Below are 11,850 nucleotides of genomic sequence, written 5' to 3'. Positions count from 1 at the left end.
TCTTTTTCGTAGACTTGGTAACCCAACGTGTACAATAGGTGCTTCAAGATCATTTTCTAGCTTAATTACTATGTAATCCCTACTGTCATGCTTTGAATTGATAACCATAGTATCTTTCATTGAATCTAAAATACAACATATCATAGTTATTTATAATACATGACTTGAGTTTTGTTTGTTCATATATTCACATACAAAAAATATGACCTAAACAAAATTGAAACTAACATTTAATAATTGTTTGTTCATATATTCACATACAAAAATATAAATCACACCCTTGCTAAAATTAAAACTGTAATACCTAAGTCTCCCATTCTGCAAGAAAGTGAAGCCATCACATGATCCACCAAAGTAGTTAAAATTGAGATTTTACGCAAAATCATAAAGGGGAAGTAAAATCGTACAATCGTAACAAGGATATAACTAAGATACTGAAATTGAAAAATTATCAAATCAAATTTTAATTGTAGTACAATATATTTAAGAAATTAAACGTGGAAATTTGTGAGCAAAAGAATTAACATACGTCATTCTTTTCAAAAAAACTTTTGTCTCCCCTCAACGAGTATGTGTTATGCAACCAAACGACATTGTATTAATCTGGTGATAAATTATAAAAATAAAACTTCAAAGTAATATAATCATCCAAACCTAACAAATGTGGTAATCTTTGCACACATTTTAGGGTATGATGACTACCTGCACTGATGCTCATTGTTGCATCAGATTGAAAACGATGTTATTTAATAGATGACTTAAATTTTGTTTGTTCATATATTCACATACAAAAATATAACCTAAACAAAATAGAAACTATGTTATTTAATAAAGACACAAACAATTATATTAGAATAAAAAAAAACTCAAACAAACACAAAAATACCTCATCTGAATGATTCAACCCCGTATAAATCAACGATGAGTTTCATGTTAACAAGTAATAACATTTCTTTTTGAACACTCCATCAACCAAATTATTTTAACATGTTTAAATTTAATTTGACAATGAGCTGTAAAACAGAAACTATGATTTTGACATCTAAATTTCATTTTTGTGAATAAGAAATAAAAATAATGATAATAATAGTGTAATAAACAAAACTCTAAGGTTACTATAAATTAATCCTTAAAACAAAAACCACTACGGTTGAACACGAAAATGGAGATAGAACTTGGTAATCTACGATTTAAAACTACAAATAAAAAAGAGAGTGCGCATTGGAATTTCTTACTTGAAATGGAGGAGAAACAAGAGGAAGAGAGGCGAGTGAAATTTGTTGTTCTGAAAGAAGAAATAAAATGAAAAATGTGAGTCAAAATGAGAGTTGGGAAAAATGAGTGTTTGTTGTTTTTGATATGTAAGTTATGAACAAAAGTGAAAAGTTGGAGTATGAGAAGAAGATGATTTTGTTTGTTAAAATGTGGTGTTGTGGTTTTATGTGTGAAGAGATGGAGCTCTGCTTGTTTGCTGCTAATTGTTAAATGATCATGAAGCTTGCTCTCGTCGTTTCCACTTTCCACTATAAAAAAGATTTTCTCCAATGCATTTTGAACACTACTGCCACGTCAACTGTTACTTATCAAAGTATAAACATTTGTTAATTAATTAACTAATTTTCATTTCAAAGTAAATTAATATTGACTTTTTTTAATTATTACTTGTTGAACAATTAATTGAAAAGATTTTAATTACTCCATCAGTTCCATAATAAGTGAGTCTTTTATAAAAAAAACAAATATTGTACCATAATAACATACTCATTTCACTTTCAATACAATATTAATTACTTTTTTTTCTTCTAATTATAACTCTAATTAATACTATTTTCATCACTCTCAATTTAGTATCTTTCGAAATGCATTTATGATAATGGTGAATGAACCAATACTCGACAAAAACACTTAAAACCATTTTTCTATCTCATTCACTTATACATTTTCTTTATATGTGTGAAATGAACAAATATCTTACTTAATCTATGAACAAATATCTTACTTAATCTATGACGGAGGGAGTAGTATATTATGTCAATGTATAATTATTTTACATATGTATCTATTGATTTATTGTCACGTCGATCAATGAACATGAAAACACATCAGTTGTCATATTAATGACCATGATACGAGAACACGTCATTAGATGAATGTGTAAAATAATTATACACTAACAGAGTATACTAGTTAAACTCTTAATTTAAATGGTAAAGATTTTGACATCTAAATCAAAGCTATCAATCAATGACTAAGAAAAACGTATATTAACCGAAGAGATCAATCTCTTAAATAAATTTAAGTTACCTCAATTGATTAGTCAACTACCTATGAGGATACATTAATTCATCCAAAAAAAAATTATTAGAATTTAAATTTTAGAGTTTATCATGTAAAATGGTATTTGAAAATGATGTAAGTTAATTAGGGATTTTATAGTATGTATGTTTTTCTTTAAAAGAAACTCAATATTCAGTCTTATGACAGACTAATCTGAGAGACATCAATCCAACAGTCTAATAGTATGACCCCTATTTGAAGCCATAGATTTTGGTATGTATGGACTGACACAACACAAGAAAGTAGCATAAAGAGTATTCGAAACTGAGACTTTAAAATGAACACACTCTAAAGTTTCAAACATTCACCATCAAACCAACCCATGTGTGTGTTTTTTTAATAGGCATATATGTATTCATCAAAATAGATGAAGTTGTATTTTCATGGAGAACTAATCTTTGCATAGAAAGGAAGTCTCATTAAAGGTTGAAATTTCACTTTTAAGTTGACTGAGAAAGGAATACAATCACCAAAATGGAATAAGAGTTAAAAAAAAAATTGCATGCTTTTTTGTTTGTTGTAAAGTAGAAAGAATGAAAATGGAATGCATGGAAAGATTTGCAATTTCAACTTTTGAAAGCTTATTAAACATGATTAGTCAAACTCATGTTTTGAGGAAGTTTCGATACTGCATGGTTGGGAGGGTTAATGAATGATAAGAATCCATGATCTAAGAAGTTATTTGATTATATTTTGGAGAATATATAAAGAGTATTAACATGTTCACCTTTTAAAGAGAGAGAGGCTTATCTTGCGTAAAAAACAAATTGTTTTATCAGTATTATTGTTATTATTGATGCAAAGGGAAGGCGTAACCATATAGTAACAAATTGTCTTATAATTATATAATACAATTTGTTACTATATGGTTACACCTTGAATTTACATCAATAATAACGATAAATCAATTTGTTTTTAATGCATGATAAGCCTTACTTTTTAAAAGGTAAACATGTTAATATTCCATACATATTCCTCTAAATATAGAAAATGTAATCAATCATAATATTCAAAATATAATCAAATAACTTCTTAAACCATGGATTCCTATCAAAATCTTCTATCTTTTCTCACACTTTTCACATCATTCATTAACCCTACATCCTCACAACCATGCAACTCATACGCTTTCCCAAACAACCATACATATTTATCATGCAGGGAGTTGCATGTTTTAGAATCACCTTTGCATTTGAACTACAATCCAAATACTAGTATTATAGATATTGGATTTATAAGAAAAATAATGTAATGTATTCTAGTTGGACTTCTTTGGGACATAAACCATACTTCAAATGGTATAGTAAGATCGCAATCAAGCTCTAATCGGTTATCGAAATTCTTCTGATGAAAGTTTCAAAGCCTATACTTTTTCAATAAAAAGGTATGCTTTGTTGCAGGAAGGTAATATTAGTTAACCAATTTACAGTATTTCGGGGATGCATGTAAATAGTGGCATGATGATCTTTGCAATATTGAAACTTCCTCAAAACATGAGTTTGGTTGATCATGTTTGGCAAGAATGGTTGGTTTCTGATAGTGAAAGATTGGAAATGCATGTTCTGAGTGATCCTAATGTTCAAAGTTTTGGAAACAACAAGGATACCCTCACACTTTTACATACCATTAACATCTGCAAACTATTTGACATAGGTGACCACTGTCGGACCATCGATAACTACAGGAAAACGGGATCATCGACACAGTTACATTACATCATATCTTCCTAAGTCAACTCGGGAGAAACCTGCAAAACAATACACCCTCATATAAACATGAGACATGACATACTCATTGTCCTTAAGAAAAATGAATCATACTCGATCGAATTTATTCCAGAAATCACATTTATGTGACGCAGAAAGAAAAATTGGAAGAGGAAATGGTTTCAGTGTTTGATGTGTTTATATTCTCTGTATATTTTAGTTTGATAAATAGACTATCTATATGGTACATATTGTGATGGATGGGTGGTTATATTTGCTCCTAATAATGAGGAATAAGTAAGCTTAGTCATAGGAAATAAATAAGGAAAATGATAAAACCAACGGAAACAGTCAAACAACAAAAATAATTAAAGGTTTACATTTATGCCCACCCATCCCATGAATTCTGAAAATGATTTTGTTAACGAGTGTCCCTGACACTCTTTGAGTATTCTAAAATAAGTAATTTTTTTTTTTAAAAAAAGTCAAATATTTTGATTTCCAATACATTGATTACATGCATTTTCATAAATACTTACTACTTAAGGTCTTAAAAAGTGTTCTGAAGCATTCATTAACATTTTCTTTTGCGGAAATTAAATTTTATTACTTAATTATTAGTATTTCTTAAAGTAAACATTTTCTTTTGCGGAAATTAAATTTTATTACTTAATTAAATTGTATTACTTAATTAATAACATTTTCTTTTGTCAAAAACAAAAAAAATCGCGGATTTGCTATTCGTGGGATATATAGCAATTTTCGAAATATAAATGTTGAAATCAATTATTCCTACAAATAAGCTTTAAACAAACTTTAATTCTTTAGAGGAGAATATTTAATGCTTGACTCTATCAATAGGGATCGTGTATAATAAAATTCAAATAAAATTTCAAATGCATCCGTTTTTTTTTTTTTTTGTAAATGAAGAGGGTCGAAGCCCAAAAGAAAGGAAACTACAATGTGATCAAACGTTCAACTGACATACAAGTTTGATCAGGTAACTATAAAAGACTCATTTGAGCGACTTGCTCATAAAAAATGACCGTAAAACCTTGACCACAACCGATACTCACCAATGTATCTGCACAATAATTACACCTATGATAAGTGCGATAAATTTTAACTCCTAATCCATTTGAAGTAATTGCCTAATCTTGGCCAAAAGTCTCATACCCGTCACACTACCACCTCTCCCATTTATTACCTTAGTAGCAATCACTTTAGAGTTGATATGCAATTCCACAGATTTGTTACTCATCGTGTAATTCTTAGTTTCGCCAAAACCATAAAGAATGACAAGTTGTTTCCCACATCACAGACCAATCCACACCATTGATATAATTTCCCACGAAAAGATTCAATTGAATCGAATCAAACAAGCTGCTATGAAATAAATTGTCTCCATCCTCCAAAGGAGCAAAATGCATACACATCACGTGAGCAAGAGGGAAATCAAGAAGAACATGAGTAATTGATTCCACTTCTACAAAACTTACAATAAGGTTCCCCTAGCTGCATCTTATCCTTCTTCAAATCTATTTGAATTAAGATAATTTAACACGTAAATGAATACATAACATTCCTTAAAAAAAACAAAATATATCATAACACATAAACTAACCTTATAAAAGATTTATGATAAAATTAATAATAAGAATATACAACAATTATTGTCAAAAAATAAATAAATAATTAGTATACATTAACAATGTACAATTATTTTACATATACATCCAATCATGTATAGTCGCGTCAATTAATGTATATGAAAACATATGATTTGTCATATCTATTAATTGATGTGAAAAAACATAATTGGATGCATGTGTAAAATAATTTTACATTGTCATTGTGTAAAGAATTAAAATCAAAGAATATATGGTTTTTGATCTCTATAAATATACCAACTTTTCGTTTTAATCTCTTAAAAATGTTGTTAGACTCCTAGTCCCTCAAAAAATTTAATATGAATTTTTTAGTATCAAAAACATAAAAATTCATATTTAATTCATGTTAGGTTAAAAAATTCTATTTTTTTTAGAAAGATTGTCATAGTATTCTACCTATTTTTTGAAAAATTCATTAAAAAATACGAAGAATAAGCATGAGTTGAATAAAAAAGTAAAGACTAAAATTGATGATAAAATACATTTGAAAGATTAAACATCAAACAAGAGATCAAGGAGATTCAAACAAAAAATTTGATGTATTTATAAAGATCAAAAATATATTTAACAAAAAAAAATATACAACAATTACTTACGATTCCTTAGAAGAAGAAAAAAAAAAATTGTTTAAAATAAGTGTATATTTAAAAAAAAAGTTTGGTCTACCAATTTATAGTTTAAAAATTGTTCGTTCTTATTCTTATTCTTAGCTGCGTCTTCTTGCTCCACTCTGTTTTTCATTCTTCATCTTGTTCTTTTTCTCCATTGATTCTCTTTAATCAACCGCTACATGAAGATTCTTTCAAGGACGCAAGGTTTGTTCTCTTTCCTTCATTCTTCTCCTTTCGCGCAATGTGTTGGTTTCGCCCTTTTTATCATTCACTCGTCACAACTTTTCAATCTGAAATCTGATTCTTATTTTCATTCTTATTGTTTTTGCAGTTCTAAAGTTTCGATTTTTTCTTCAATGTGGTAAAATTGACCCTTTATCTAAGAGGTTTTCATCGTCATTTTCAAATGGGTCTTCGTTTTCATCTTCAGAAACTTATGGGAATGGTAAAGTTAATCCTTTTATGAATGATAATTACGAAAAAAATGAAGCAAAAGTTGAGGGTATGAGAAAGACAGTGTATGATGTTTGTGGGGTGTTGGAAAATGGTTCGTGGGGACCGGATGTTGAGGATGCACTCAACGTGTTCGATGAAATGTCTCAACCAGAAGTGATTGTTGGAGTGATGAAGAGGTTGAAGGATGTGAATGTGGCGTTTCAGTATTTTAGATGGGTGGAGCGGAAAACTCAACAAGCTCATTGCCCGGAAGTTTATAATGCATTTCTTATGGTTATGTCTAGGACTAGAAACTTAAATTACTTAGAGCAGATTCTTGAGGAAATGAGTATTGCTGGATTTGGACTCTCCAATCATGTTTCTGTAGAATTGGTAGCTAGTTTTGTTAAATCGCATAAGCTAAAAGAAGCTTTTGGTGTTATTGAAATGATGAGGAAGTTCAAGTTTCGCCCTGCGTTTTCAGCTTATACGACATTGATTGGTGCTCTATCTGCGGCAAACAGACCTGATCCCATGCTTACTCTTTTTCACCAAATGCAGGAAATAGGTTATGAAGCAAATGTGCATCTGTTTACCACGCTTGTTCGTGTGTTTGCTAGGGAGGGTCGCATCGATGCTGCTCTTTCTTTGTTGGATGAGATGAAGAGCAACTCATTCACTGCTGATCTTGTCCTCTATAATGTATGTATAGACTGTTTTGGTAAAGTTGGTAAGGTGGATATGGCGTGGAAATTCTTTCATGAGATGAAGGCACAAGGGTTGGTTCCTGACGATGTCACATATACTACCTTGATTGGAGTTCTTTGCAAGGCTAGGAGATTGGATGAAGCTGTTGAATTGTTTGAAGAACTGGATCTCAACAGGAGTGTCCCTTGTGTCTATGCTTATAATACCATGATTATGGGTTATGGTTCAGCTGGGAAGTTTGATGAAGCATACAGTTTGCTTGAGAGACAAAAGAGAAAGGGGTGCATACCTAGCGTCATTGCATACAATTGCATTCTAACCTGCTTAGGAAGAAAGGGTAAAGTAGAGGAAGCATTGAGGATCCATGATGAAATGAGACAAGATGCTGCACCCAATCTTACAACCTACAACATTTTAATTGACATGCTTTGCAAAGCAGGAGAACTTGAAGCTGCCCTGAAAGTTCAGGATACCATGAAAGAGGCCGGCTTATTCCCAAATATCATGACTGTAAACATAATGATTGACAGATTATGTAAAGCTCAAAAACTTGATGAAGCTTGCTCCATATTTTTAGGATTGGATCATAATGTATGCAGTCCTGACTCAAGAACATTTTGTTCACTAATTGATGGCTTGGGAAGACGTGGCAGGGTAGATGATGCTTACAGTCTTTATGAAAAGATGTTAGATTCTGATCAAATTCCAAACGTAGTAGTGTATACATCTCTTATTCAGAACTTTTTTAAGTGTGGTAGAAAGGAGGATGGTCACAAAATTTACAAAGAGATGGTGCATAGGGGTTGTTCTCCTGATCTGATGCTTCTTAATTCTTACATGGATTGTGTTTTCAAAGCTGGTGAAGTTGAGAAAGGCAGGGCTTTATTTGAAGAAATAAAGGCTCAGGGTTTAGTTCCTGATGTTCGGAGCTACTCAATTTTAATTCATGGTCTCGTGAAAGCAGGTTTTTCAAGAGAAACGTATAAGTTATTCTATGAGATGAAGGAACAAGGACTACATTTGGATGTCCTTGCTTACAACACTGTTATTGACGGATTTTGCAAGTCTGGTAAGGTCGATAAAGCATACCAATTACTGGAGGAAATGAAGACAAAGGGTCTACAACCTACTGTTGTAACTTATGGTTCTGTTGTTGATGGACTAGCTAAAATTGACAGGCTTGACGAAGCATATATGTTATTTGAAGAAGCAAAATCAATAGGAGTTGATTTAAATGTAGTTATTTACAGTAGTCTTATTGATGGGTTTGGCAAGGTGGGAAGGATTGATGAAGCATACTTAATTTTGGAGGAGTTAATGCAAAAAGGTCTGACTCCAAACACATACACGTGGAATTGCTTACTCGATGCATTGGTGAAAGCTGAGGAAATTGACGAAGCTCAAGTCTGCTTTCAGAACATGAAAAACCTAAAATGTTCTCCAAATGCAATGACTTATAGCATTATGATAAATGGTCTTTGTATGATTAGAAAGTTTAATAAGGCCTTTGTATTTTGGCAAGAAATGCAGAAACAAGGGTTAAAGCCCAATAATATCACCTACACCACAATGATTGCGGGACTTGCGAGGGCCGGAAATGTTATGGAGGCAAGAGGTTTATTTGATAGATTTAAGGCGAGTGGTGGAGTACCTGATTCTGCTTGTTATAATGCCATGATAGAAGGATTAAGCAGCGCCAATAAAGCAATGGATGCATATACAGTTTTTGAGGAAACTCGATTGAAAGGTTGTCGTGTAAATAGCAAAACATGTGTTGTTCTTTTAGATGCATTGCATAAGGCTGATTGCCTTGAGCAGGCAGCAATTGTTGGGGCTGTCTTAAGGGAAATGGCAAAGTCGCAACACGCAACAAGATTACCCTGAAAACTGATTGTATATATTGTACCGATACTGGAATAGAAGTTTGGCTTTTTCTCAGTAAATGCGTGCCTTCCAAGTTCCAATTGTTTGATCAGATTCAGGCGATTTGTAAGACAAAGCCAGAGATTTCCAATGTCACAGCTCTTCGAGGTTACTGGTCCTAGCCTCAATAGGTAATTCTTAAAAATTGCAATAGTTTGCCAGGTTCCATAATAGCTAATATGTGTGATGAGCCTCCTACTCGATGAATTGCCATGTGATTCTGATAGAACAAGCTTCTCAGCTTGAAAACGACCATTTTGATGACTTCTGTATACCCATTTGCCATCCAATAATCTTTCTAGATGTGCCAATTCATTCTTTTCCTTCTATTTTTTTATATGTTTTGTTGCAGCAACTTTTACTATAGTAAATCAAACTTTCACCATACAGTGACTTTTGATTGGACTATGTGTTGACCTTTATCCGCTTAGTAGCAATTTCTTGGCTAATAAGTCTGGTTTGGATAGAAATCTTAAACTAAAATTCAAGTTTCGTGTTAACTGAAAGTCTACCAAACTTGTATTATTTATTGTGTTCCTGGTTTACAATAACTAATGGTTTAACTTCATATCAATTTCACTTCATCGTCTCGTGAGCTGTGAATTTTTTTTTACCTGATAATTGTCATCCTCTTGCATACTCTAAACTTTAAACATGATGAATGAAAAGCATCTCAAAAAGAGAATGGGAGATGTTCTGTATTTGTGAAATAATATACTAGTGTTTGCTTGTTAGCTTTTCAAATATTATAGCATTCTCTTCTTTGTCGGCATCACTAAGTGCTTAGTAGTTAGTAAAAGTGTTGGCATGCTTTATGGTAGGACCCATAAAGAGAATAGCCCAATGCATAGTAGAGGTGAGGTGGCTTGTTATTTAGAGCAAAAAATGGGAAACACACGTGGCAGAAAGTGATTGGTGAGGTGTATGATCTATTTTGTTACAAGAGTACATGAAAGTAGAGAGGGAAGCATCTTGTGATCATTATTCAGTTAGAACCTCAAGGGTTTAGGCAGAGGAGAAATGTCTCTTCTCTGAGGAGCTTTTGCTCTGGGGTTACAGGGGTTATCTTATGTAATACATTTATTTTCAATTCAATAATATAGCTGATTCTTTTCTTTGAATTCGGATTCCTATCACTTTCAGACTATGTGTCATTATTACCCATGGTTTTACAAGTTGGCTGAACTTCTTGTACAGATTATGTTTCCCTCTAGTCTGTTAGGTCCCAGCTATATGGTTACCAATGTGAGTGGACTTTTCTTCATGAGAATTCAGTTTGTGATATTAACATTGCATCTATTCTAGTAACATTTTAATGTTTTGCTCTGCATAAAAAGTTATTTACTTTCAGATTATAACTTTACTTAAGAATGAAAATTATTTTCTTGAAAATGGTAAATAAAATTAGCATTGGTATTAACTAAGGAAAAATTTTAATATGCCTTTTGATGTTAACAATGATTGAGGAGCATAGACAACATAATTTTATAGTTGCAAAACAATGTGTAGATTAGAAATTCTATGTCACACTATGGAAATCAGTAATGAGATAAAGTCCAAAATATTGCATATTGCTAAAGCAACATGTATACATTTTGGGACAAGAATTTATCCTCCAGTACACTTGTTTATTGACCAAAGAAACTGATGTGTCTCTGGTTCATAAAAGCATTTTGTTTTGATACTCAGAACACTTTTGGCAAGAAGCTTTCAGATCAAAGGAATTTTGGTTAAGAGGACCAAAGTTACCAATCTTTTCCCGTATACTTGCTCGAGGGGACGAAAGGTACAGTAATGTAACTATGCTGATTCTTCCTTTTTTTTTTTTTTTTTTTTTTTTTTGAAGAAGTCTGCTGATTCTTCCTTGTTTCAGAGGTTCAAAAATATCTCTGCTGATTTCACTATATTCGATTTTTCATAATTAATTGATTTCGCAGATGTCTCCCAATTAAATATGATATCAACTTATGGAAGAAATTGTTTGCTTACATTTACATTAAAAATGCATGTCTACTCTGCTTTAGTTTATTATTTATCAAATTATTATATTGCCATGACCACTGTATCTCCGTAACCTATAGAACTCTTTTTGTAAATAGGAACAAGTGGACAGAAAGATTGTGAATCATATAACAAAGGTGGAGAATATACACTAGTGCTAGAGCTTTCTACTTGGTCGTTGAAACTTACATAGCTGTTGTAGTTAAGTTACTTTATGCTGAAAACATGAATTGAGGAGATTATCTTGTTGTTCCTCTGTTAAGTTAGTCTAGTCATAAAGCTTTATGACTTTATCGAGTTTATGTAATTCAAGAAGTGGTTGCAAGAGCTTGGTATCCAGTATTCCAGTTTAATCTTGTACTCTAATATCATACCGTGCATATCCATTCAAAAGCAGAGAGACCATATGAAGGCTCACCACTTTGAACCCTTGAAAATAAAATAATTTCTTCTTGCTGC

The 11,850-nt window shown here is 31.8% G+C and overlaps 1 protein-coding gene across 3 annotated transcripts; it reads left to right on the top strand.

Annotated features, from left to right (window-relative positions):
• Positions 1 to 6,415: 6,415 nt before the first annotated feature.
• On the top strand, positions 6,416 to 11,850 carry LOC146925183 (Tetratricopeptide repeat (TPR)-like superfamily protein). Of its 3 annotated transcripts, XR_015010436.1 has the most exons (5): positions 6,416 to 6,528; positions 6,656 to 9,521; positions 10,588 to 10,635; positions 11,080 to 11,176; positions 11,490 to 11,850. XR_015010436.1 is itself a non-coding variant. In XM_085710165.1 (2 exons), exons 1-2 carry the CDS (start codon positions 6,504 to 6,506, stop codon positions 9,349 to 9,351), a joined length of 2,721 nt encoding a protein of 906 aa, XP_085566291.1. In that variant the 5' UTR covers positions 6,416 to 6,503; the 3' UTR covers positions 9,352 to 9,775. The 3 variants fall into 3 exon arrangements, 1 of the variants encoding a protein (XP_085566291.1); XR_015010435.1 differs by lacking the exon at positions 10,588 to 10,635; XM_085710165.1 differs by lacking the exons at positions 10,588 to 10,635; positions 11,080 to 11,176; positions 11,490 to 11,850 and having other exon boundaries at positions 6,656 to 9,775.

The sequence above is a fragment of the Medicago sativa genome, chromosome 5 (assembly GCF_051527215.1).
Source record: "Medicago sativa cultivar Bolivia chromosome 5, Bolivia_mono, whole genome shotgun sequence".
Classification (NCBI taxonomy): Eukaryota; Viridiplantae; Streptophyta; class Magnoliopsida; order Fabales; family Fabaceae; genus Medicago; species Medicago sativa.
The sequence above is the reverse complement of the archived record's forward strand: the minus strand, read 5'-3'. Positions and strand labels throughout refer to the sequence as shown.

What these genes read in the sequence shown, in the direction of transcription:
- LOC146925183 (XM_085710165.1), top strand. Translation starts at nt 6,504, where the DNA reads ATGAAGATTCTTTCAAGGACGCAAG. An exon ending in GATTCTTTCAAGGACGCAAG is followed by an intron (nt 6,529 to 6,655) that starts GTTTGTTCTCTT and finishes TTGTTTTTGCAG; the next exon opens with TTCTAAAGTTTCGATTTTTT.